A 26,143-nucleotide genomic window follows, 5' to 3' on the forward strand; every position below is an offset into this window, starting at 1 on the left:
CCATCTTTCGGATGGGACGTTAAACCGAGGCCCCGCCTGCTCTCAGTGGATGTAAAAGATCCCACGACACTGGTTAGGCCACAACTGGAGTATTGCGTCCAGTTCTGGTCACCACACTTTAGGAAGGATGTGAAGGCCCTTGAGAGGGTGCAGAGGAGATTTACCAGAATGGTTCCGGGGATGGGGGATCTTAGCTACAGGGACAGGTTGGAGAAGCTGGATTTGTTTTCATTAGAGCAAATGAGTTTGAAGGGTGATTTGACAGAGGTGTACAAGATTATGGCAGGTTTGGATAGGCTAGACGGGGAAAGGCTGTTCCCACTAGTTGATGGTACAAGGACTAGGGGACACAGAATTAAGGTTTTGGGCAAGAGATACAGGGGGATGTGAGGAAAAACTTTTTTACGCAGCGAGTGGTGAGGACCTGGAACTCGCTGCCGACGGAAGTGGTGGAAGCGGAGACACTCATGTTTTCAAGGGGAGACTGGATAGGCACCTGAGGGAAATAAACTTGCAGGGCTACGGGGTTAGAGCGGGGAATGGGACTGACTGGATTGCTCCACAGAGAGCTGGCACGGACTCGCTGGGCCGAATGGCCTCCTTCTGTGCCGTTGTGATTTTTTGAGCAAAGATGAGCTCTCCCCGGTGCCCTGGCCAGTTTTTTGACCGCATAGGGGACCCACTTTTCCCCCCCACAGGTTTAGAGAGCAGCTGCTGGGGTCGAGGCCTCCCACCCTTGTGATGGGCAGTTTAGTGGCCCTTCACATGTGCAAGCTTTGGAAAGCCCAATTTTAGGTCTTAGGAGGGAGAGCGGAGATGGGGAAATAAAAAACAAAAGGATTTTCTCAGTAATTTGAGACATGACGTGTGGCGAGTACAGCGTGCTCGGGAGCAACAGGTGACTTTGGACCTCTGGTTCCCAAAGCTCTCCACCACTGGGGGTTTCCCTCTCCTCATGTCTGGTGTAGGATAATTGATAGCGATTGATTGATATTAGTCAACAACTCCATTATCGTTGTAGTGTGCGACTACCAGGATGGTAGAAGGCGAACTGGATGGACCTTCGTCCAGAAATTCCTACTTTTCTATGTAGATATCTGCAGCTGGTGATAGTACTCGGGCTCCAACATACCAGAGTCAGGATCCACCGCACCTCCTCCTTTAACCGTCAGCTTCATCTTCTTTTCAGACTTGCTGGAACCTGTAAGAGAATCAAACCTGGCTGACTTTCATGGCGATACTGTTCACGTTTACCAATTCTCCGCAGGAAATTGAAGAGTATTTTCAGACTCGTTAAGTGCCCTCTGAAGAGGTCTAGCAAACCTCTCCAATTGGATCAAAACCACTGCAAGGCAGAACCGAGAGCGCACCTTCACTACACGGGCCGCAGCAGTGCAAGGCGGCGGCCCACCACCTTCGAGGGCAACTCGGGATGGGCAATAAATGCCGGCCTTGCCAGCGACGCCCACATCACGAGAATTAATGACAATTTTTTTTTATAAGTTCCTAAATTGCTCTCGGTGGGTAGGGTCTTGCCTCGGATTCAAAAGGTCGTGGGTTCAAGTCCCACTTTAGGGGCTGGAGCACAAAAATCTAGGCCGACACTCCAGCGCAGTGCTGTGGGAGTGCTGCACCGTCAGAGGTACCATCTTTCGGATGAGATGTTAAACTGAGGCCCCGTCTGCCCTCTCGGGTGGATATAAAAGATCCCACGGCACTTTGCGTCTGGCCAGTATCTATCCCTCAGCCAAGATCACAGGAACAGGTGTAGGCCACCCAGTCCCTCGAGCCTGTATCGCCATTCAATTAGATCACGGCTGATCTGTACCTCAACTCCATTTACCCACTTTGATCCATATCCCTTATTACATTAGTAAAACATATTACAGGAAACTCTCGATTTACCGGCACCTAAATAACCGGAAATCTCTGTTAAACGGCAAAATTCAGGAATAAGTTCAGGTAAGTTTTACTTCATATTAGTGGCCGTTCCTGGATCTGTGGCCGTGTAACCGGGGTTCCTGCACCTGTTGCTATGCAACAGGGATGCCTGGATCTTGTGGTCGGGGTTCCTGCACCTGTTGCTATGCAACAGGGATGCCTGGATCTGTGGCTATGTACGGAGCTCTCGTACCTTTTACTATACCTCTCGGTAATCCGGACTTTTTGATAAACCGGCACCACGCCAGTCCCGGATAAAAAAAAAAAGTGTTTCCTGTATCTGGTTATTATCACACTGCTGTTTGCGGGAGCTTGCTGTGCGCAAATTGACTGCCACGTTTCCTACATTGACTACACTTCAAAAAGTACTTCAGTGGCTGTAAAGTACTTTGAGACATCCTGAGGTCGTGAAAGGTGCTATATAAATGTAAGTCTTTATCTAACTGGCTGACCCTCCGTTACCTTCCTCCTGCTTGACTTTGCCACTGGAAATTTTCACAGCCTTGTTCCCGGCGGATTTCCCGGCGGCGGGTGGATCGGAGACGACCTCGGCGGTGACTTCAGCCCCCCAGGGCGAGATCCCGTGGACCGACAGCAGCTCCTGCAGGCTCTTTCCCGACTGGAGATCGACGAGGAGGTCCTCGGAAACCACCCTGACGTTGGCCGCCTTCACCTCTTCCATCTTCTTGGTCATTCTGTCCAACTCCTCTGTAGGAAAGTCACAAGTCAAAACCGTTCAGGAAAAAACCCCCAGCAAAGGACATTAGGAACAGGAGGCCATTCAGCCCCTTGGGCCTGTTCCGCTACCTCAACTCCATCTACTGGTCCAAGGTGGTGATCGGTTAACTCTCCAGCCCCTCCCAGTGGCTAGCTGCTAGAGAGTGGGAGTAAACGGGTCATTGTTGGGTTGGCAGGCTGTAACTAGTGGGGTACCGCAAAGATCAGTGCTGGGGCCTCAGCTATTCACAATCTACATCAATGATTTGGATGAGGAGACCAAATGTAATATATCCAAGTTTGCTGATGATACAAAGCTGGGTGGGAATGTAAGTTGTGAGGAGGATGCAAGGAGGCTTCAAGGGGATAGAAACAGGCTAAGTGCATGGGCAAGAACATGGCAAATGGAATATAATGTGGAGAAATGTGAAGTTATCCACTTTGGTAGGAAAAATAGAAAAGCAGACTATTTTTTAAATGGAGAAAGATTGGGAAATGTTGGTGTTCAGAGGGACCTGGGTGTCGCTGTACACGAATCACTGAAAGTTAACATGCAGGTACAGCACGCAAATGAGAAAGCAAATGGTATGTTGGCCTTTATTAGAAGAGGATTTGAGTATAAGAGTAAAGATGTCTTACTGCAATTATATAGGGCCCTGGTGAGCCCACACCTGGAGTACTGTGTACAGTTTTGGTCTCCTTACCTAAGGAAGGATATACTTGCCATAGAGAGAGTGCATCGAAGGTTCACCAGACTGGTCCCTGGGATGGGGGGATTGTCCTATGAGGAGAGATTGAGTAGACTAGGCCTATATTCTCTGGAGTTTAGAAGAATGAGAGGTGATCTCATTGAAACATACAAAATTCTTACAGGGCTTGACAGGGTAGATGCAGGGAGGATGTTTCCCCTGGCTGGGGAGTCTAGAACCAGGGGTCACAGTCTCAGAATAAGGGGTTGGCCATTTAGGACTGAGATGAGAAATTTCTTCACTCAGAGGGTGGTGAATCTTTGGAATTCTCTACCCAGAGGGCTGTGGAGGCTCAGTCGTTGAGTATATTCAAGTCAGAGATCGATAGATTTTTGAATATTATGGGAATCAAGGGATATGGGGATAGTGCAGGAAAGTGGAGTTGAGGTAGAAGATCAGCCATGATCTTATTGAATGACGAAGCAGGCTCGAGGGGCTGAATGGCCTCCTCCTGCTCATATTTCTTATGTTTTTTTAGGCACTACCAAACATGGGCCTCAGCCACACAAGGCACAAGAATCGGGATTTTTTTTTCCTGAGGCACAAAAAAATTCCAGAAATTTTTGCAAAACAAAATTTAAATTTTATAGCTGTTTTATATTTTGTTTCGATTGAGGCAAGGGGTGTTGAAGTGCTGGGGAATGGATCACTTTCCCATTACAAGCCCCGGGTCAGGTACTGCGCGGGTAACACTGAGACAAGCATTGCAACGGGTCTCGGAGATGCCCACCAGGGCACTGAGAAGGGCACCAAATGCCAGCCTTGCCAGTGTTACACATACCTTGAAACAGGATCCAGAGTAAAGCTCCCTCTACACTGTCCCATCAAACACTCCCAGGGCAGGTACAGCACGGGTTAGATACAGATTAAAGCTCCCTCTACACTGTCCCATCAAACACTCCCAGGGCAGGTACAGCACGGGTTAGATACAGGGTAAAGCTCCCTCTACACTGTCCCATCAAACACTCCCAGGGCAGGTACAGCATGGGTTAGATACAGAGTAAAGCTCCCTCTACACTGTCCCATCAAACACTCCCAGGGCAGGTACAGCACGAGGTCAGATACAGAGTGAAGCTCCCTCTACACTGTCCCATCAAATACCCCCAGGGCAGGTATAGCACGAGGTCAGATACAGAGTGAAGCTCCCTCTACACTGTCCCATCAAACACTCCCAGGGCAGGTACAGCACAAGTTAGATACAGAGTAAAGCTCCCTCTACACTGTCCCATCAAACACTCCCAGGGCAGGTACAGCACGGGTTAGATACAGAGTAAAGCTCCCCCTACACTGTCCCATCAAACACTCCCAGGGCAGGTACAGCACAAGTTAGATACAGGGTAAAACTCCCTCTACACTGTCCCATTAAACACTCCCAGGGCAGGTACAGCACAAGTTAGATACAGAGTAAAGCTCCCTCTACACTGTCCCATCAAACACTCCCAGGGCAGGTACAGCACGGGTTAGATACAGAGTAAAGCTCCCTCTACACTGTCCCATCAAACACTCCCAGGGCAGGTACAGCACGGGTTAGACAGTAAATTTCTACTCCAACAATGAGCCGCATCTCTAATCCCAGCAGAGTCTCCCCTGACGTGCCGGTGTGACATTTTGAAATGCCCGCTCTAATCAATCTGCGGCCTCTGTGAGGGAGATTGTCAAATTAGTCCCGAATTAGCAGCGGTGCCGTTTGCAGTATGAGGATAGAGCCGGAGAGAGGGAGGGAGGGAGTGAGCCAGAGACAGAGAGAGACAGAGAATGAGAGAGAGGGAGAGACAGAGAATGAGAGAGAGAGACACAGAGAATGAGAGAGAGAGAGAGAGAGTGTCCCATCCACTGCTCCTCAGTAAATTCTCACATTTAACCTGTTCAACAGATTGTTAAATCAGCCCGTGCGCTCAGTGTTGAATTAAAGACCCCTGTGGCTGTCACCGTACTTTTTGAACTGATGCACAGCTTGGCCTCGCTGGCTGTCCCGGTGGTCTTCCCTCCGAGCTTCTCCACCTGGCTCTTCATCTCCTCCTTGTTCTTTGAAAGTTTTCCCAGGAGGATGACCTTCATTTTAGTCAGAGGTTGGCCTAGGGAGGAAGAAGAAAAGTGTGACAGCACATATGACTAGTAAAGGCTTCCCCCGCCCTCCCACAGGTGGCTCCGATGATGCTGGACTGGCCTAGGAAGGTCCCCGGTTCAAACGCCAGTCGCTGCTTAGCTAAGATGATTACAGGCCCACGTGGAGCCTATGACTGGCCTCAAGGGCTAGGGAAGGCAAAACCCTCGCAACTGGCCCAGGTCTTGTCTTCCTACCCCCCCTGGGGAATCCACGGTGCACCTACGAATGGCCCTCTATGTAACGGAATTCCGCAATCGGCAGGCAGCAGCCCATCTCTCGCCTAACTCGCGTCGTTTTCAGATTCACTCCACCATTGGCGGCCGTGCCTTCAGCTGCCTGGGCCCGAAGCTCGGGAATTCTCTCCCGAAATCTCTCCGCCACTCTCTCCTTTAAGACGCTCCTTAAAACCTACCTCTTTGACCAAGCTTTTGCTCATTTGTCCTAATATCACCTTACATGGCTCGGTGTCAAATGTTGTTTGAAAACGCTCCTGTGAAACACTCTGGGACGTTTTACTACATTAAAGGCGCTCATTGCTGCTCCGCTCAGTATTCAGAAACAGAACTTTCCCACCTGCGGCCCTACTTTCAAAGGTGTATCTGTACTCTGGGTTTTAAATACAGAAATCACCTCAAAAAACGGCAAAATGGATTTTTTTTTAAACCCCTCCCCATCAGTTGAAATATTTCTTTGCAGTTGTCCCCCCCCCGAGTTCCAAATTCCTCTTCCCTCAATTGGCTCTGGTGTAGAATCGAGAGCCAGCAGCCAGACTCCACCACACCCGCGGGGCACAGTGCGATCCGAGTCTCTGGGTATAGGGTGATCCCGGGCTGCAGGGCACAGTGCGATCCCGAGTCTCTGGGTATAGGGTGATCCCGGGCCGCGGGGCAGTGTGATCCCGGGCCACGGGGCACAGTGCGATTCCGGGTCTCGAGGCAGTGTGATCCCAGGCTGTGGGGCACAGAGCGATCCCGGGCCCGCGGGGCACAGTGCGATCCCGGGCTGTGAGGCACAGTGCGATCCCGGGCTGTGAGGCACACAGCGATCCTGGGTTTCGGGGCACAGTGCGATCCCGGGCCCTCGGCTTGCTTACCTATGACCTCCGAGGGAGCGCCGGCGTCAGCGGAGCTGGAATTCTCAGTGCTGGCAGCCGGAGGGGCGGGCGGGAAAATCCGGACCCGCCTCTTGAACTTGAACTTCTTCAGGTAGGGAATCTCGCTGAATTCCTGGAAATCACAAATTCCACAGGTGAAGGCAAATCCTGCAGACACACAGAGCGAGTGGCAAAGGGGGGGATAAAGGAGGCCGTGACTGCACAGGAAGAGACCGCTGGGCTCCAGGCCGAGATCAGTCACTGTAACTCGAGGCCGGACAAGGCCCGTCCAGACTGCGAGGAGACAGTCCAGGCCTCTAACCCACTGTAGGATTGCAGCAGTCAAAGTCACTCGTCCCCACGAGGACTTTGAGACCGGCGGGGCGGGGGAGGCCATTTTGCAATAGAAAACCTACCCGGTCGCATGGCGTCAATCTTCGCCATGGGGCCTTGTTACTGCGGGAGGGGGGGATGCAAAACCGGCCTCTAAAGCCTGACTACCGTCATAGAAACAATCTTCAGGAGAGGTAGCAAGAAAATGGACAGGGGACTAAGTAACGCAGACGTCGCAATCTCAAATCACAAGTTTTTAATTTATTCATTCTCGGGATGTGGGCATCGTTGAACCTCCAGTGACCGAGCAAGACCAGCATTTATTGCCCATCCCTCGTGCAACCGAGTGTCTTGCTAGACCACATTAGAGGGCAGTTAGGAGTCAACCACAGTTCGTGTGGGACTGGAGTCACATATAGGCCAGACAGGGTAAGGACGGCGGGTTCCTTCCCTGCAGGACATGAGTGAACCAGTTGCACTTTTTTTTAACGACAATCTTAACAGCTTCACGGATAATGTTACTGATACCAGCGTTGTTTTCTAACCTGAATTCAAGTTGTTAAAATGCCTTGGTGGGATGTGAGCTCAAGTTCGCTGGATTACCAGTCCAGTAACCTAACCACTACACTACCAGACCCGTGCAAATACTGGCACCAGACAATTAAACTGTCGCACCTCAAGAAAAGCATTAAAAAAAAATGAGCACGCAATAGGACCTAAATTTAAGATTGAAGAGTAACTTTGTAACAGATATTAGCAAAGAATTTCACTGTCTAGAAAAGTGAGAATGTTTGGAACGGAGACTTAAAACCAAAGGGATGCTCAAAATTCAGCAACGGGAGAGTGAGAGCGCGTGATAGAATCTTACAGCACAGGAGGCGGCCATTCGGCCCATCGTGCCTGTGCAGCTCTTTGAAAGAGCTCGCCAATTAATCCCACTCGCCAGTTAATCCCACTCGCCAGTTAATCCCACTCGCCAGTTAATCCCACTCGCCAGCCCTTTCACTATTGCCCTGCAAATTTTCTCTTTTCAGGCATCGATCCCATTCCCTTTTGAGAGTTACTATTGAATCTCCACCACCCTTTTAGACAGTGCATTCCAGATCACTACAACTCGCTGAGCAAAAAAAGTTCTCATCTCGCCTCTGGTTCTTTTAGCAATTACTTTAAAACTTCGAGAAAGGCGAACACTTGTGGGCTTTTCCCGTGTAGCTCGTTCACTCCCTCAGCTCTTACCATGAGTGAGCAGAGAGCACCGCTAGTGAGCAGAGCTGAAGGCTACAGCAGTGACTGACAGTTATTCTGAACCAAAGCTTCAGATTCGGGACTTACTGGGTTTTGTGCCATGATCAGTAGGAATAACTCCTGAGCCACCAAAAGCTTTGTACAGTTGATTACACACACGATACCGCGTGCCCTGTTAGTGTGGTACTGTGTCAAATGTGACAGCACTCATTGCTGCCCACTAGGGGACGCTCCCGGTACAGCAGCACACCGCCATCTCCTGGCCAAGAGCGATACTACAGCACTCCATGCCGCTTACACTGCCATCCAGTGGCAGGAGATGGTCACACAGCAACTGCTGGTCAAAAGTCAAAGGAAATATTCTGTGCAACGGCAGTTCGAAAGCAATAGGAAAAAAATGGTTTCAAGATAAAAGCCCATACAATAAAAATAAATGGAAACGAATGTTGGCCAAGTCACCAGGAGAACTGCCAGCTCCTCTTCAAATAAAAATACATCTTTCTTGTTCTTCAAACACTTCTTTCACATCCACCTGAACGGGCGGATGAGGCCTCGGCTTAACACCTTTCACAGAAGTCGGCACCTCTGACAGTGCAGCTGCTGGAGTGCTATGGCTAGATTATGTGCTCAAGGCCCAGGCCTTGAACCCTCGACCCTCTGCCAGAATGCTACTAACTGAGCCAAGCTGACATGGAGAAGAGAGTCCATTACTTAACCCTGGTAGCCCTCTCCACTCATAGGAACGAACCTACATTTATATAGTCTTCAGGATGTCCCAAAGAGCTTCACAGTCAATGAAGCCATTTTGAAGTGTAGTCCTTGTAAATTGGCCCACTCGTTTCCTACATTACAACAGTGACTACACTTCATTGGTTGTAAAGCACTCTGTGACTTCCTATAAAGACATAAGAAATAGGAGCAGGAGTAGGCCAATCGGCCCCTCGAGCCTGCTCCGCCATTCAATAAGATCATGGCTGATCTGATCCTAACCGCCAATCCACTATCACAGAACCATCTCCTGAATCTAACAGAATTAGACACACGAAATAGGAGCAGGATCAGGCTACACGGCCCCTGGGCCCACTCCGCTACCCACAGGGCCATGACCGATCCGAACCTAGACTCATGTCCAAATTCCTGCCCGCTCCCCGTAACCCTTAATTCCCTTTACTTCTAGGAAACTGTCTATTTCTGTTTTAAATTTATGTAATGATGTAGCTTCTACAGCTTTTTGGGGCAGCATATTCCATGGACCTACCACCCTCTGAGTGAAGTAGTTCCTCCTCATCTCAGTTTTGAAAGAGCAGCCCCTTATTCTAAAGACTATGCCCCCTAGTTCTAGTTTCACCCATCATCGGGAACATCTTCCCCGCATCCACCCGATCCAACCCCTTCACAATCTTATATGTTTCAATAAGATCGCCTCTCATTCTTCTGAACTCCAATGAGTAGAGTCCCAATCTACTCAACCTCTCCTCATATGTCCATCCCCTCATCCCCGGGATTAACCGAGTGAACCTTCTTTGTACTGACTAGAGAGCAAGTATGTTCTTTCTTAAGTATGGACACCAAAACTGTACGCAGTATTCCAGGTGCGGTCTCACCAATACCTTGTACAACTGAAGCAATACCTCCCTATTTTTATATTCTATCCCCCTAGCAATGAAAGCCAACATTCCATTGGCCTTCTTAATCACTTGCTGCACCTGCATACTAACCTTTTGAGTTTCGTGCACCAGGACCCCCAGATCCCTTTGTACTTCAGTACTTTCCAGTTTCTTGCCATTAAGATAATAACTTGCTCTACGATTTTTCCTGCCAAAGTGCATAACCTCACTCTTTCCAGTATTGTATTCCATCTGCCAAATCTCTGCCCACTTACTTAGCCTGTCGATGTCCCCTTACAGGTTTTTTATGTCCTCCTCACTCACTACTTTCTCTCCCATCTTAGTATCATCTGCAAACTTTGATATGTTACACTCGGTCCCCTCCGCCAAATCGTTAATATAGATTGTAAAGAGTTGGGGACCCAGCACTGACCCCTGCGGAACACCACTAGTTACTGATTGCCAGTCTGAGAATGAACCATTTATCCCAACTCTCTGCCTTCTGTTAGATAGCCAATCCTCTATCCATGCCAGAATATTACCCCCAATCCCGTGATTTTTTATCTTAAGCAATAATCTTGTGTGGCACCTTGTCAAATGCCTTTTGGAAGTCTAAATACACTACGTCCACTGGTTCCCCTTTATCCACCCTATACGTTACTTCCTCAAAGAACTCCAGCAAATTTGTCAAACATGACTTCCCCTTCATAAAACCATGCTGACTTTGTCCTATTAAATTATGATTATCCAAATGTCCTGTTACTGTCTCCTTAATAATGGACTCCAAAATTTTACCTACCACAGATGTTAGGCTAACCGGTCTATAGTTTCCAGCCTTCTGTCTACTGCCCTTTTTAAATAAGGGTGTTACATTAGCAGTTTTCCAGTCTGCCGGGACCTTTGGAAAATTATTACCAATGCATCCACAATCCCTACCGCCACTTCCCTCAAGACCCTAGGATGTAAGCCATCAGGTCCAGGTGATTTATCCGCCTTGAGTCCCATTATTTTACCGAGTACCACTTCCTTAGTGATTTTGATCGTGTTTAGCTCCTCCCCCCCTTTAGCCCCCTGTTTGTCCAGTGTTGGGATATTCTTAGTGTCTTCTACTGTAAAGACTGATGTAAAATATTCATTCAGTGTTTTTGCCATCTCCATATTTCCCACCATTAATTTCCCGGTCTCACCCTCTAAGGGACCAACATTTACTTTAGCCACCCTTTTTCTTTTTATATAACTATAAAAACTCTTACTATCTGTTTTTATATTTTTTGCTAATTTACTTTCATAATCTATCTTCCCTTTCTTAATCAATCTTTTTGTTATTTTTTGCTGTCTTTTAAAGTTTTCCCAATCCTCTATCCTCCCACTAGATTTGGCTACCTTATATGCCCTTGTTTTTAGTCGAATACTATCCTTAATTTCTTTACTTAGCCACGGATGGCTGTCTTTTCTTTTATACCCTTTTCTTCTCAGTGGAATATATTTTTTTGGAAGTTGTAAAATAACTCCTTAAATGTACACCACTGATCATGTATCGTCTTACCCTTTAATCTATTTTCCCAATCCACTTTACTCAATTCCGCTCTCATACCTTCATAGTCTCCTTTATTCAAGCTTAGCACGCTTGTTTGAGATCCAACCTTCTCACCCTCTAATTGAATATAGAATTCAACCATGTTATGGTCACTCATTCCAAGGGGATCCTTTACTAGGACTTTTTAAATTAATCCCATCTCGTTACACAGGACCAGATCTAAGGTTGCTTGCCCCCTGGTCGGTTCAGTTACATACTGCTCAAGAAACCCATCCCTAATACACTCAATGAACTCATCCTCAAGGCAGCCCTGCCCAATTTGATTTGTCCAATTAATATGATAGTTAAAATCCCCCATAATTATAGATGTTCCCTTATTACAAGCCTCAACTATTTCCTGATTGATACTCCGTCCAACAGAGTTGCCACTGTTCGGAGGCCTATAGACTACGCCCACTGGTGTTTTTTTCCCCTTATTATTCCTTACCTCCACCCAAACTGTTTCATTATCCTGATCTTTTGACCCAATATCATTTCTCTGTATTACAGTGATTCCTTCCTTTAGCCACCCCACCTCCCCTTCCTTCCTGCCTGTCCTTCCTGATCGTTAAATAACCTGGTATGTTTAATTCCCAGGCATTGTCACCCTGCAGCCATGTTTCTGTAATGGCCACAAGATCATACCCATATGTAGTTATTTGTGCCATTAACTCGTCTATTTTGTTACGAATGCTACGTGCATTCAGATAGAGAACTTTACCTTTTACTCCATACCTTCTGCCCCTTCCTGACACGCTCTGGTTTTTAATTTCCCCACTGCTACCTAAGTCTATGACCTTCTCTGTTGTCATTTTTATTATTTGCTCTCTAGGAATCACCCCCCCACTAGTTAGTTTAAAGCCCTCTCTACAGCCCTAGTTATATGATCCGCCAGGACTCTAGTCCCAGCACTGGCCAAGTGAAGCCCGTCCCAACGGAACAGCTCCCTCCTGCCCCAGTACTGGTGCCAGTGTCCCAGGAAGCAAAACCCATTTCTCCCACACCAGTCTTTGAGCCACGCATTTAACTCTCTAATTTTATTTGTCCTAGCCAAATTCGCTTGTGGCTCAGGTAATAATCCAGAGATTATTACCCTTGTGGTTCTGCTTTTTAATTTGGCCCCTAGCTGCTCAAACTCCCTCAGCAGAACCTCCTTCCTTGTCCTATCTATGTCGTTGGTACCAACATGGACCACGACAACTAGATCCTCCCCCTCCCACTCCAAGTTTCTCTCCAGTCCAGAGGAGATGTCCTTAACCCTGGCACTGGGCAGGCAACACAGCCTTCGGGACTCTCGCTCTCGGCTGCAAAGAACTCTATCCCCCTAACGATACTATCCCCTACCACTATAACATTTCTTTTAACTCCCCCCACTTGAATGGCCCCCTGCTCCACGGTGCTGTGGCCAGGTTACTCATCCTCCCTGCGGTCCCTGCTCCTGTCCCCACAGGGAGTAAGAGCTTCGAACCTGTTGGACAAGTGCAAGGGCTGCAAAGACAACATATAAATGCAACTCTTCCTTTGCAGCAGCCAATTTGCACACAGCAAGGTTCCACAAACAGTAATGTGACAAATAACCAGGTATTGGCCCAGAAATTCGGGTCTCCACGGGTGAGTACGCACGGGGTACTTACCCGTAGGCCCGATGGAAGTGCTGGTTTCCTGCATGCACTGCGTATGCGCGGGAAACCGGCACTTCCGTTCCTCTTAACGAAGAGGTTCAGAGGTCGAACGCGTGCGCGGGAGAGGCTGCGCGTGCGCATCAAACTTAGTTTTTTTTTTTTTAAAAACAGGTTTTCCTGGGAAGGTAAGTCTGCAGAAGTTAGAAATGTAAAAACCAGGCGCAAGGCCTGCTTTTTACAAGGTAAGTGATGAATTAATTAAAATTAAAACATTTTTTCCACAGGTTTATTATTTTTAAATACTTTAAAGCAAGGTAAGTTTATTTTTAGCCCCGTTAGAAAATAAAATAATTTTTCTCAAAAATTTAAATTATTGGCCCAGAAATTGGTGTCGGGGGCTTCCCACGGTTGCAAGCCCCCGACCTACACTTACCTAGCGCGCCGACAGTTGAAGCCTGGCCCTGCGTGGATTTCCTGTCACTGGCCCGGTTCAGCTCCCGGCGCGCTGTGCGTGCGTGATCCAGCGGCGTAGTTAGTGCGATGAGCCGGCTGGGATCACGTGAGCACTGGGCAAAAGTTCATTCATGAGTTTGATAGTAAGAAATGTCAAACTCATGAAAACTCCGGGTGCCCAAAACAGTACTTAAACTTCAAATAAAAGTTTTAAAAAATCCCACTAATTAAAATGAACTATTAATAACTGTAAAAAACTAATTTAAACAATTATTCAAATTTTTGAACAAATTGGCTCTAAAAATACTTACCTTACTGTAAAGTCTTTAAAAATAATATACCTGTGGAAAAACATTTCTAACTTTAATTATTAGACCACTTACCTTTTAAAACTAAGTTAAACTAAGTCTGCTTTTTTCATTCGTAAAAAGATGAGGCCTTCGCGCACGGGCAAACCTTTAAAAAAAAAAGGAATTTCAGCGCGCACGCATTTGACCTCTGAACCCCTTGGTTCAGAGGAAAGGAAATGCCGGTTTTCCGCGCACGTGCTGTGCGTGCTGAAAACCGACACTTCCATCGGGCTCACGCGAGTACCCCGTCCGTACTCACGCGTTGTGACCCGAATTACTGGGCCATTGTTTAAAATAGTTATTTAATGTAATTTATAGTTTATTTAAAAAATGTGTTTTTAAAAAATGTATTTGAAGATTTAGTGCTATTTTGGGGCCGTAGTATTTATAAGTCTTGACAGCACTTCCTGTCAGACTTATGAATGGAGCATTCCCTGCTCTGATTGGCCCATGTGATCCCAGGGGGACGCATCGAACTAACTGCGCCCCTGGGATATGCAAGCACTGCGCGCCGGCAGTTGGAGGAGGCCCAAGATCGGAATTCAACGCAGGCCCACAGCTCAACGGCCGGCACGCAAGGTAAGTGCAGATTGGGGGCTTGCACCCGTGGGAAGCCCCCAACCCGAATTTCTGGGCCAATCTGTTTTAGTGATGTTGGTTGAGGGATAAATATTGGCCAGGACCCCAGGGAGAACTCCCCTGTTCTTCTTCATAATAGTGCCATGGGATCTTTTATGTCCACCTGAGAGGACAGACGGGGTCTCGGTTTAACGTCTCATCCGAAAGACGGCACCTCCGACAGTGCAGCACTGCGCTGGACTCTGGAGTGGGACTTGAACCCACGATCTTCTGACACCTAATGGAACAAAAAAAAATTGCATCTCATACAAGCGTAAACAGAATTCCCGTTACGGCAGCGCCGCCACGTACCTTTGGCGTGACCCAGTCCTTGTGGTTGGGCGTCTGGGTGCTGAAGCTGCACTTGGTCCAGGCGGTGATGTTGCCCGTGCAGGAGTAGGCATCGCCTTTGAAGGCCAGCTGTCCTTTGCATTGTGCGCAGGACTGCAGGGCACCGAATGCCATGCCGTCAGACACTTGGTCCAGCATCTACACACGAGAGAGCAAGATACACGTGAGCAGCAGACCGTCCTGGGGGAGGGGGTACAGAACTCAACCATCCCGCAGTCAGCTCACTCCATCCCCACGGCAACAACCTAAACGCCATTAATACAAAGGCCGACACACACACACACTCCCGTTAATCCCTGTTACCACCTTATCCCAGGCTGCTGATACCAACACTCCATGGAGTTACCATTTGTCCACTAATGAGGCCACAGTGCTGGGGACCAGTTCCCATCCAAACCTCCAGGGCCACACCACTCAAACAGGACAAACCAATGGCTACAGAAACACACACAGGGCCTGGGCTCCACTTTGGCCCATCAGCCAAGGTTCGGGCCCTCCTTATCCAGAGGGAACACTTTCCAAGCGCTTTGCTCCATATTCCTTAATACCCTTCCCTAATAAAAATCTATCAGCCTCAGTCTTGAAAGCTCCAAGTGACCCCCAGCCTATTGGGGTGGGAGGTGGAAAGAGTTCCAGATTTCACCCCCTCCGTGTGAGCTCACCGAGTCTGAACTGACAGACAAAAGCAGCACAAAAGCGACTTACGGCCGACTCTCCAGATAGGACCTCCTGCTTGTTTGCGATCAGAAGCTCTTTCAGGTCATTAGTGGAGCAGCACTTCTTCAACTCGTCCTTCATACTCCAGATCAACTGGCTCTGTTCCTGCAGAGAGAATGAGAGGGAGTGAGAGGGAGAGTGTGCGAGAGCGAGAGGAAGAGAGCGAAGGAGTGCGAGAGAGCAAGGGAGAGAAGGAGAGCGAGGGAGAGTGCGAGAGAGCAAGAGCAAGGGAGAGAATGAGAGCGAGTGCGAGGGAGAGTGTGAGTGAACGAGATAGCGTGTGAGAGAGAACACAAGATGGAGAGAGTTGTTTTAAACTATTCATTCACGGGATGTGGGCGTCGCTGGCAAGGCCAGCATTTATTGCCCATCCCCAGTTGCCCTTGAGAAGGTGGTGGTGAGCCACCTTCTTGAACCGCTGCAGTCCGTGTGGTGAAGGTACTGTTAGGGAGGGAGTTCCAGGATTTTGACCCAGCGACGATGAAGGATTGGCGATATATTTCCAAGTCAGGATGGTGTGTGACTTGAGGGGAACTTGGAGGTGGTGGTGTTCCCATGTGCCTGCTGCCCTTGTCCTTCTAGGTGGAAGAGGTCGCGGGTTTGGGAGGTGCTGTCGAAGAAGCCTTGGCGAGTTGCTGCAGTGCATCTTGTAGATGGTACACACTGCAGCCACGGTACGCCGGTGGTGGAGGGAGTGAATGTTTAAGGTGGTGGATGGGGTGCCAATCAAGCGGGCTGCTTTGTTCTGGATGGTGTCGAGCTTCTCGAGTGTTGTTGGAGCTGCACTCATCCAGGCAAGTGGAGAGTATTCCATCACACTCCTGACTTGTGCCTTGTAGATGGTGGAAAGGCTTTGGGGAGTCAGGAAGAGACTGTACACTCAGTGAGCGAGCGAGAGCAAGTGAAAGAGAGCGCTCGTGAGAGAGAAAGTGAGCGAGAGACACGGGGGGGGGGGGGGCGGAAAGAGACACACATATGCACGGGAGAGGGGGAGATAGACAAAGGGGGGGGGGGAAGAGAGAGAGAGAGAGAGATGGGCGAGAGCGAAGGAGACACACAGAGGGGGAGAGATAGAGAGAGACTGATGGGCGAGAGAGACACAGACACACAGAGGGGAAGGGGGGGCAGAGAGGGATACAGAGGGGAAATAGGGAAGGTTACTCTGATGCAAATGAGTTTTCCTTTGTGGAATGGCCAATCCCAGATTGATGGACGAGTGGTCAGTCCCGGGTGTCACTGAAGCCACAGTGCCCCCCCACGCCACCCCCCCCCCCCACACAAACCTTCAGCTCCTTCTCCTGCTTTGATATTTTCGCTTCCTTCTTCTTTTTCTTCTTGGTTGTTGCTTCCCCATCGACCTCGTCGCCTTTTCTTTTCCTTCAGAATAAAGTGATGAATTAAACTCGGGGGTCTAGCCTCGCCTCCCCTCCTGGCTGCGGGCACCCACTCACTGTTGGGGCACAGCCGCCGCGGGCACCCACTCACTGTTGGGGCACAGCCGCCGCGGGCACCCACTCACTGTTGGGGCACAGCCGCCGCGGGCACCCACTCACTGTTGGGGCACAGCCGCCGCGGGCACCCAATGCCACAAGGTGTCAGATGCCCCCTCGCACCTCACTCTCCCCCACCCCTACAGTCACAGCCTGCTTCACGCGTAGCCTGCAGTGTGGCCTACAGTGACCAGCATGTCTGAGCCCAATCCTGTCTGCACCCAGCTAGAATCATACAGCACCGAAGGCCATTCGGCCCATCGTGCCTGTGCTGGCCCTGTGACAGGACGATCCAATTAGTCCCACTCCCCCTGCTCTTTCTCCACAACCCTGCAAATTTCTCAATTCCAAGTCTATAACTTTCGAGCGCTGTTCATTTGACAGCAATCAGGGGCGGCAATCCTGACTGTTTAAACACCCACCCCCTGCCCCCCGGGACGCCGAGACCAGTTAGGTCCCTGATCCCTGCCTCAATCGCAGGCTCTCCTGGTCTGTCTGGGTCAGCATCACGCCAGCTGCTGCAGTTTCTCACCGAGCCACCGGGGGGCACTCACTCACATTCCCAATCCATTTAGTTACAACAACTTGCATTTATATGGCGCCTTTAACGTAGTAAAACATCCTTCACAGGACCATTATCAAACAAAATTTGACACCGAGCCACATAAGGAGATATTAGGACAAGAGTTTGGTCAAAGAGGTAGTGTTTAAGGAGTGTCTTAAAGGAGAAGAGCGAGGCGGAGAGGTTTAGGGAAGCACAGATGAAGCACTCCAATTCTACATCTTTTCTTAAAGGATCCCCTGTGGTGTTGCTGATGGGGATCTGAAGCACGGCTGTGACGTTTGGCTACTAACCGGGCCTGTCCTTTTAAGAGCACTGCTTAAACACTCCCTGCAGGGACGCAAAGAATGGCAGCGGCTGAAGGTTCACGAGCTCCATTCGAGGCCAGTATATTCCTCGCAAATACCAGACTCCAGGCCAGAAGAATCCAGGATGAAATGCCTGGCTTTCTTTATGTCTCTCTCTCTCTCTCTGTGCATGTCCCTGTGTGTGCCTGTCTGTGTGATTTCCCCTTAAAAAGTATATTTTTGCATCAGTAACAAAGTGTGTTGGAATTATACATTAAAAGACCCGCGTATAGCATATCCTGCAAGCGTCACACTCACTTCCTGTCACACTTACCCCGTCACACTTTGTTGACCACATCCAGTGAGATAGCAGTGAATGCTTGACTGGCCTTGAGCAATGCTGCAGGAGACTAGCCAGTGATGTCACCGGATTTTTCAACATGTAAACTGAACATTTTGATTTGTTTATAAATTAAAATGAGGGAAATCAGAGTTTGGAGTGAAGCACAGGCGGGAATAGCTCATGCCCATTGCTGCCAGGTACGAGGCTGCTGTGGCAGCTCGAGGGCAGTGTTACACCCGCAGGCTCCTCGGATGGGCCAGCGGGCACCTCTGCCACTGCAGCACTCCCTCAGTACAGTACTGGAATGTCGGCCTCGATTTTTGTGCTCGAGTCTCTGCAGTGGGACTTGAACCCACGACCTTCTGACTCAAGAGGCGAGAGTGCTACCACACTGAGCCATGGCTGACGTAAATCACACATAGTCAATCTGAATACAGGCGGTGCGAAGGTAAAAAAAAGCAAGCACAGTTCCTCCACTGTGAGCTCCAGGCCACGGCAGCCGCTTGTCCCACCAATTTCCTGCCTTCCCCACTTCTCCCGAAGGATTTGACCGCTTGCTGAGGTAGATTCCACAGGTGCCTCATCCCACAAGGCTACTCCTCACGCGCGAGCCCCTAGACAGTGAGCACCGATAGACCAACAGGTTATTCCCAGACCTTCACACTTCTCAATTAAATCAACACCAGGCAGCAATGTTCCTTTAACACGTAGGTTTCCAAATTGGGATCCCCCTCAGACCACATGGGGTCCAGCGAGGGGGCTCCCTGAACTGCTGTTCTCTGTTTGTTAACTCACTGCCAGGTGTTGTACAGAGAGCAATGTCTGGTGAGATGATTGCTGTTTTTAGGATTCTAAAGGGACTGGATAATGTCGACCATGATGAGCTGTTTCACCTTGTCCAGGACAGTCGAACCTGAGGACACGGCTTGCACTGGAAGGAGGTAAATTCAAAACTAATCCGTGGAAACATTATTTCAGTTAGCAAATGGTCAATCTATGGAACAGACTCCCTAGTGAGACGGCGGAAGTATACTGATGGGAGCACCTCAATACAGGCAGGGGGTCCCCGGGAGCACCTCAATACGGGCAGGGGGTCCCCGGGAGCAGGTCAACACGGGCAGGGGGTCCCCAGGAGCAGGTCAACAAGGGCAGGGGGTCCCCGGGAGCAGGTCAATACGGGCAGGGGGTCCCCGGAACACCTCAATGTTGTCGAGGAGGTCTTTGTGTGTGCGATAGTGTCGGAATTGCTCAGAACATGTAACGAAGTGTCAGGCAAAGACCTGACACATTGACCTTTTTTTTGCGGTCGCTCCACAGATGCCCGGCCCATTTGAATATTTCCAGCTTTTTTCTACTTTAATTTCAGATTTCCAGCACCTGCAGCATCGTCAGTCTCAGAACACAAACTCACAGGGAACTTGTTCTCACAAGGAGGGGGGAGGAAGAAAAGGCAAAATTACCCATTGCTACTAATTAAAAAAACCACACAGATCCTTCACTAATGATCAGGGTCCTTCCCCCACGTCTCCAGTGATGTCATTATCTCAGGCAGGCCACAGGACAGTGCCCGCTCGGATTCACGTCACCCGCAGCCTCTCGCCTGGAAACCAGCCCTTAAAAAGGGCGGCCTCCTGGAGCAGACACCCCCGAGTCACAGTTAGAACAGCAGGCCGCGCAACCGAGACCTCCTCCTCGCAACGACAACATCTCCCCGACGCGCAAGGGAAAGACGCCAAGCAACAAGCGAGCGGACCGGAGAGACGGTCAGTGCAGGTGAGGGAGCGCCAAGACCCGGGGAGCTCAGAGCTAGTATCAGTAATGGTGACCTCTAAACTATCCGATTGTCGTAAAAACCCATCTGGGTCACTAATGTCCTTTTTAGGGAAGGAAATCTGCCGTCCTTACCCGGTCTGGCCTATATGTGACTCCAGACTCACAGCAATGTGGTTGACTCTTAACTGCCCTCTGAAGTGGCCTAGCAGGTCAGGCAGTTGTCACCCCCCACCTTCTCGAGGACAATTAGGGATGGGCAATAAATGCTGGCCTTGCTGGCGTCATCCAACTCTCCGAGAATTAATAAATGAAAAAAATCTCCCGCCGTCCCCCACCAAGTGCCAAGTGAGCTGATCTAAGTTGGGGGGGGGGGGGGGGGGGGGGTGGCGGGTCTGGGAGGCTCGGAATGGGAAAATTAAAAAGCTGGGACTCCTGCTCTCGATAGGTAGGGAGGATGGGATTGGGTGCCTGTCGACTCCCTCCTCCCCCCATGGTCAAACCGCCTGCCAACACCCATCAACGTGAACTCCCAACACTAATAGTGAAAGGTCCCAGGTGCGCGCGCTGGAGGGGAGGGTCCAAGAGACGGAAGGTGAGGTGACTGAAAGTTTGGTCGAACAGCTAGCTTCTGAGGTGGCTTTTGCAGGCTGGGGGGTTGCGACGGGCAGCTGGGTCACAAAGGAGTCCAGCCAGAAGGGCAGAGGGTGCAAGCTGGGACGTAGGATTGGAGGAGGTTGCACACCGTAGGATGGAGAGAGACTATGGAGCGTTCCGTAAATAAGGACTTTGATCAATGACTGGGAGCCAGTGGAGCTTAAAGAACATAAAAGGCAAAATACTGCGGATGCTGGAAATCTGAAATAACAACAGAAAATGCTGGAAACACTCAGCAGGTCAGGCATCATCTGTGGAGAGAGAAACAGAGTTAACGTTTCAGGTCGATGACCCTTCGTCAGAACTGGAAGATGTAAGAGATGAAGAGTTTTTAAGCAAGTACCTCCTTTATCCCTGGCAAATTGCTTAAAACCGGTTACATCTTTAACATCTTCCAGTTCTGACGAAGGGTCCCAGACCTGAAACGTTAACTCTGTTTCTCTCTCCATAGATGCTGCCTGGCCTGCTGAGTAGTTCCAGCATTTTCTGAGGTTAAAATAAAAGAAAGACTTGCTTTCCGATAGCCCTTTTCACGACCTCAGGATGTCCCAGAGCGCTTTACAGCCAATGAAGTCATTTTTGAAGTGTAGTCACTGTTGTAATGTAGGAAAGGCGACAGTTATTTTGCTCACAGCAAGCTCCCACAAACAGCAATGACTAGGTCATCTGGTTTTAATGTTGCTGGTTGAGGGATAAATACTGGCCAGGACACCGGGGAGAACTCCCCCACTCAGTCGTGGGTTGGGAGATGGCGGAACTGGGTGTAGGCTTGCGGGCTCCACCTGTGATGCAATTTACACAGGGTGCAGCTCGGGAGACAGGGGCAGGGCAGTGCTGGAGAAGACCAGCCTGCTGGCGACAGTCACGGTGGCGAGGTCGGGGAGGGGAGGGATGGTATCTCGGAGGTGGATCTTGGGGAAGGACTGGACGTTCAGCTCAAGCAGACGGTCGTGGGTTTAAGCACCAATTTAGAGACTCGCGCACAAAATCTAGGCTTCGGAATAGTGCTGTGGCCTCGGTTTAACGTCTCATTTGAAGGACGGCACCTCCGACAGTGCGGCACTCCCTCAGCACCGCACTGGAGTGTCAGCCTGCATTATGTGCTCAAGTCTCTGGAGTAGGGACGTGAACCCACGACCTTCTGACTCGGAGGTGAGAGAGCTACTACACTGAGCCACGGAGGACATTGTGCTTAATCCGAGGTCCTCGTCTGGAAGGCTGAGGGCCGGGCCGGGTCACTTGGTGCTTTAAAGCAATGAGTCACTGGGGGCGGAAGCTCTGTTGCTGCGTTCGTCAGTATAATTCATAGAATCTTACAGCACAGGAGGCCATTCGGCCCATCGTACCAGTGCCGGCTCGGTGAAAGAGCTCTCCTAATTAATCCCACTCCCCCTGCTCTTTCCTCATATTCCTGTAAATATTTCCTTTTCAAGTATTTATCCAATTTCCCTTTGAAAGTTATTAATGAATCTGCTTCCACCGCCCTTTCAGGCAGTGCGTTCCAGATCACATCAACACGCTGCATAAAAAAAATTCTCATGTCCCCTCTGGTTCTTTTGTCAATGATCTTAAATCTGTCTCCTCTGGTTACTGACCCTCCTGCCACTGAAAACTGTTTATCCCCATCTACTCTATTAAAACCCCTCATGATTTTGAACACCTCGATCAAATCTTCTTCTCACCACCTCTGCTCCAAGAACAATCCCAGATTCTGCAGTTTCTCCACATAACTGAAGTCCCTCAAAGAATCAGAAATTTACAGCACAGAAGGAGGCCATTCGGGCCCTCGCGCCGGCCATAAAAAGAGCGATCCAGCCTAATCCCACTTTCCAGCTCTGGGTCCGCAGCCTTGCAGATTACAGCACTTCAAGGGCATACCCAAGTACATTTTAAATGTGATGAGGGTTTCTGCCTCTACTGCCCTTTCAGGCAGTGAGTTCCAGATGTTGAAACGGATTCTTTTGCCCTCAATCTGGTTCAGTACAAACACTGAGTCGAATACTGGTTGAGTTCAACAGTTGTTTTATTCTGTTGTCCCGGGAGACTTACTCTGATACAGCACCGTTCTGACTCCAGCAGAGTCTCGACAGGTTCCACCAGAGCAAGCAATCTTTCATACAGTGGGTCACATTATTATACTTTACTTTTGAAAAGACATTAACACATCGTACATTCTACACCAATCCCGAGCGAGGCACGTACACAGTTTAAAGTGATGTCCTGGCCTGGCAGTTTGAAATAAAGAAGTCACAGTTCACTGAATGGTTTATAATATAGAAAATATGCAGGTAATGGTTTCACGATCACCTAATCATTATGGTAATGCATGGTAATGTGTTTTCGGATCGCCTATTGTCAGTATACCCTTTGCACTCCACCCTACATTGTTCCACCAGCAAGGTGTGACATCGTGGGTGCCAGCCATATTAGCATTTTACTTCCTGCTGCCTTCAGTTTCTTGAATTAACATGATCATCTCTCACAATATGCAAGTGACTCAGCGATGTCGACATTGCACCACCATTTTAGGCTAACAGGGTCCTCCATTTTAGATTGGCAGGGTCCTTGGCCATGCGGAGTGAGTTGTTACCTTATTTTTGCATTCTATATTCTCACAGACCTCACCGCCCTCTGGGTGAAAAACAGTTCTGCTCAACTCCGCTCCAATCCTTTTACCAATTACTTTAAATAAATCTATGTCCCCTGGTTATCGACATCACTGCTAAGGGAAATAGGTCCTTCCTATCCACTCTATCTAAGACCCTCAATTTTATACACCTCAATTAGGTTCCCCCCTCAGCCTCCTCTGTTCCAAAGAAAACAACCCCAGCCTATCCAATCTTTCCTCATAGCTAAAAATCTCCAGTCCCGGCAACATCCTGGTAAATCTCCTCTGTACCCTCCCTAGTGCAATCACATCTTTAGCATCATCATCCCTGGTACCATTCTAGCAAATCTCCTCTGCACCCTCTCCAAGGCCTTCACATCCTTCCTAAAGTGTGTTACCCAGAATTGAACACAATACTCCAGCTGGGGCTTAACCAGGGTTTTTTCAAGGTTTAGTATAACTTCTTTACTTTTGTTCTCGCGCATTACAACAGTGACGACACTTCAAAAGTACTTTGTTGGCTGTAAAGCACTTTCGGGCATCCTGAGGTTGTGAAGGGTGCTGCAGAAATGCAAGATCTTTCTTCCTTGCTTTTGTACTCTCTGCCTCTATTTATAAAACCAAGGATCCTGTATGTTTTAAAAAAAATAATAGCCTTATTGACTTGTCCTGCCACCTTCAAAGAGCTGTGAATATGTACCTTCAGGTCTCTCTGTTCCTGCACCCCCCCCCTTAAAATTGTACCGTTTAGTTTATAACGGCACCGTTAAATTCTGATTTATATTTAAGGTGAAGACACGCCTACAAACAAGGGGAAGACAGAGGTGGTCGGACCGGCTCGCTCTGAAGGTGAAGACACGCCTACAAACAAGGGGAAGACAAAGGCAGTCGGACCGGCTCGCTCCGAAACCCCACCGAGGGGCCCCACCAACTCAAAACGGCTCTGGGCATGACACAGAAAATGGCGTCTTTCACGAGTGTGGCCACTGAGCGGGCAAATGCCACGCCCGGCGTCCCCCCCGCCGTGGCCCTCAACCTTCCCTACACGCTGGCGGAGCTGGGGATCGCGGCGGCGTCCACGGCGGGGAACGCGCTGGTCTGCGCTGCCGTGCTGCGGGACCGGCGGCTGCGCACCGTCACCAACTACTTCCTGGTCTCGCTGGCCGTGGCCGACATGTGCGTGGGCGCGCTGGCCGTCCCCTGCGCCATACTGAGCGACCTGGGCCTCCCCCGGCACGACTTCCACCTGTGCGTGCTGATGCTCTCCGTCCTGATCGTGCTGACACAGAGCTCCATCTTCAGCCTGCTGGCCGTGGCGCTCGAGCGCTACGTGGCCATCTTCCGCCCCCTGCGCTACCAGTCCATCGTGACGCCCAGAAATGCCGGCGCGACCATCGCCGTCACCTGGCTCCTGTCCCTGCTCATGGGCCTGGTGCCCTTGATGGGCTGGCACAAGCCGCCGCCGGCGGACGGGCGCTGCCTCTTCGTGACGGTGGTGGACATGACCTACATGGTTTACTTCAACTTTTTCGGCTGCGTGCTGGGCCCCCTGGCCGCCATGTTCGCCATCTACGCCCGCATCCTGGCGGAGGTGCGGCGGCTGGTGGGCCGGACGGCGGGCGAGGGACGAAAGGGCGGGGCGCAGGCAGCCGCCCGGCGGGAGATGAAGACGGCCAGCTCACTCTTCCTGGTGCTCGCCCTCTTTGCCGTGTGCTGGGTCCCCCTCCACGTCATCAACTGCGTCCTCCTGCTGTGTCCGCGGTGCCCGGTCCCCCCTGCCGCTCCTGCTGGCCGCCATCATCCTCTCCCACGCCAACTCCGCCGTCAACCCCATCCTCTACGCCTTCAAGATGAAAGCCTTCAGGCGCGCCTTCAAGGCCATCTTCCTGTGCTGTCGCCGCTCGCAAGTGGGGCCCGACACAGGGGCAGACTGACCCCACCTGACGAGGCACCTCGCAAGCGCCATGGGGTGTTCTGTGGCCCAGGGCTCGGAGACCAGAAGTGCCCCACCCCACCCACACAAACTCCCTCCCTTGATGGTCCCACCTCTCGCCACACTGCAGCGCCAGGGCAGCTAGCAGCGCCCCCTCACTCCGCCCGCGTGTCCGAATATCTCGTGCCTCGGCACCAGATTTCGTCCGATAACACTCCGGTAAAGCACCGTGGGACATTTTACTACGTTAAAGGTGCTATATAAATACAAGCTGTTGTTGTTGTACTTCTATACAGCTACATGGACTATCGGTGTAAAAAACGCATTATACGAATTACTTAAAAAACAAAACATTCTATTGTACAGGGATTATCTGCAACCCCTCTGTGACCTTCGCTCCAATAGGTTTTAGATGGAAATTCATCGACTTTCCCTCAGAACACTGATGATGACAAACATTTATACAAAAGGGCGTATGGAAAACCTTCCCATCCTCGGCACTTTTTCAGCTCTGTGGAGTTTTGTCGCAAAGGCCTAATTAAAAGAAAGTAATTAACAGAATCTCCTGGGACACTGGGACAGGAGCGGAGTTAGGTGAGCACAGCATAGATCAAAAGCACAGATCGAGCTAGGGGAGAATCTAATCGAGGGGTTCAGATGGTTTATATATAGAATAATGGATACCAGGGAGTGATTACAGACTGGAATCTAATCGAGGGGTTCAGATGGTTTATATATAGAATAATGGATACCTGGGAGTGATTACAGGCTGGAATCTAATCGAGGGGTTCAGATGGTTTATATATAGAATAATGGATACCTGGGAGTGATTACAGACTGGAATCTAATCGAGGGGTTCAGATGGTTTATATATAGAATAATGGATACCTGGGAGTGATTACAGACTGGAATCTAATCGAGGGGTTCAGGTGGTTTATATATAGAATAATGGATACCTGGGAGTGATTACAGACTGGAATCTAATCGAGGGGTTCAGGTGGTTTATATATAGAA

The 26,143-nt window shown here is 49.7% G+C and overlaps 2 protein-coding genes across 2 annotated transcripts in view; one reads left to right on the forward strand and one right to left on the reverse strand.

The window, feature by feature from the left end:
- Nucleotides 1–26,143, reverse strand: part of parp1 (poly (ADP-ribose) polymerase 1) — a 75,222-nt gene that overhangs the window by 34,273 nt on the left and 14,806 nt on the right. Inside the window, 7 exon segments of the mRNA XM_085997990.1 lie at nt 1,133–1,201; nt 2,404–2,649; nt 5,342–5,482; nt 6,608–6,740; nt 14,724–14,900; nt 15,468–15,584; nt 16,763–16,856. Coding sequence (XP_085854116.1) covers nt 1,133–1,201; nt 2,404–2,649; nt 5,342–5,482; nt 6,608–6,740; nt 14,724–14,900; nt 15,468–15,584; nt 16,763–16,856 — 977 coding nt within the window.
- Nucleotides 24,146–25,130, forward strand: adorb1a (adenosine receptor B1a). The gene is given in 2 exon segments (XM_085996274.1): nt 24,146–24,954; nt 24,956–25,130. Coding segments are annotated over 2 exon segments (984 nt in total).

This window comes from Somniosus microcephalus, chromosome 9 (assembly GCF_052327205.1).
Source record: "Somniosus microcephalus isolate GS21.2 chromosome 9, FLI_Smic_1.0, whole genome shotgun sequence".
NCBI classification, from domain to species: Eukaryota; Metazoa; Chordata; class Chondrichthyes; order Squaliformes; family Somniosidae; genus Somniosus; species Somniosus microcephalus.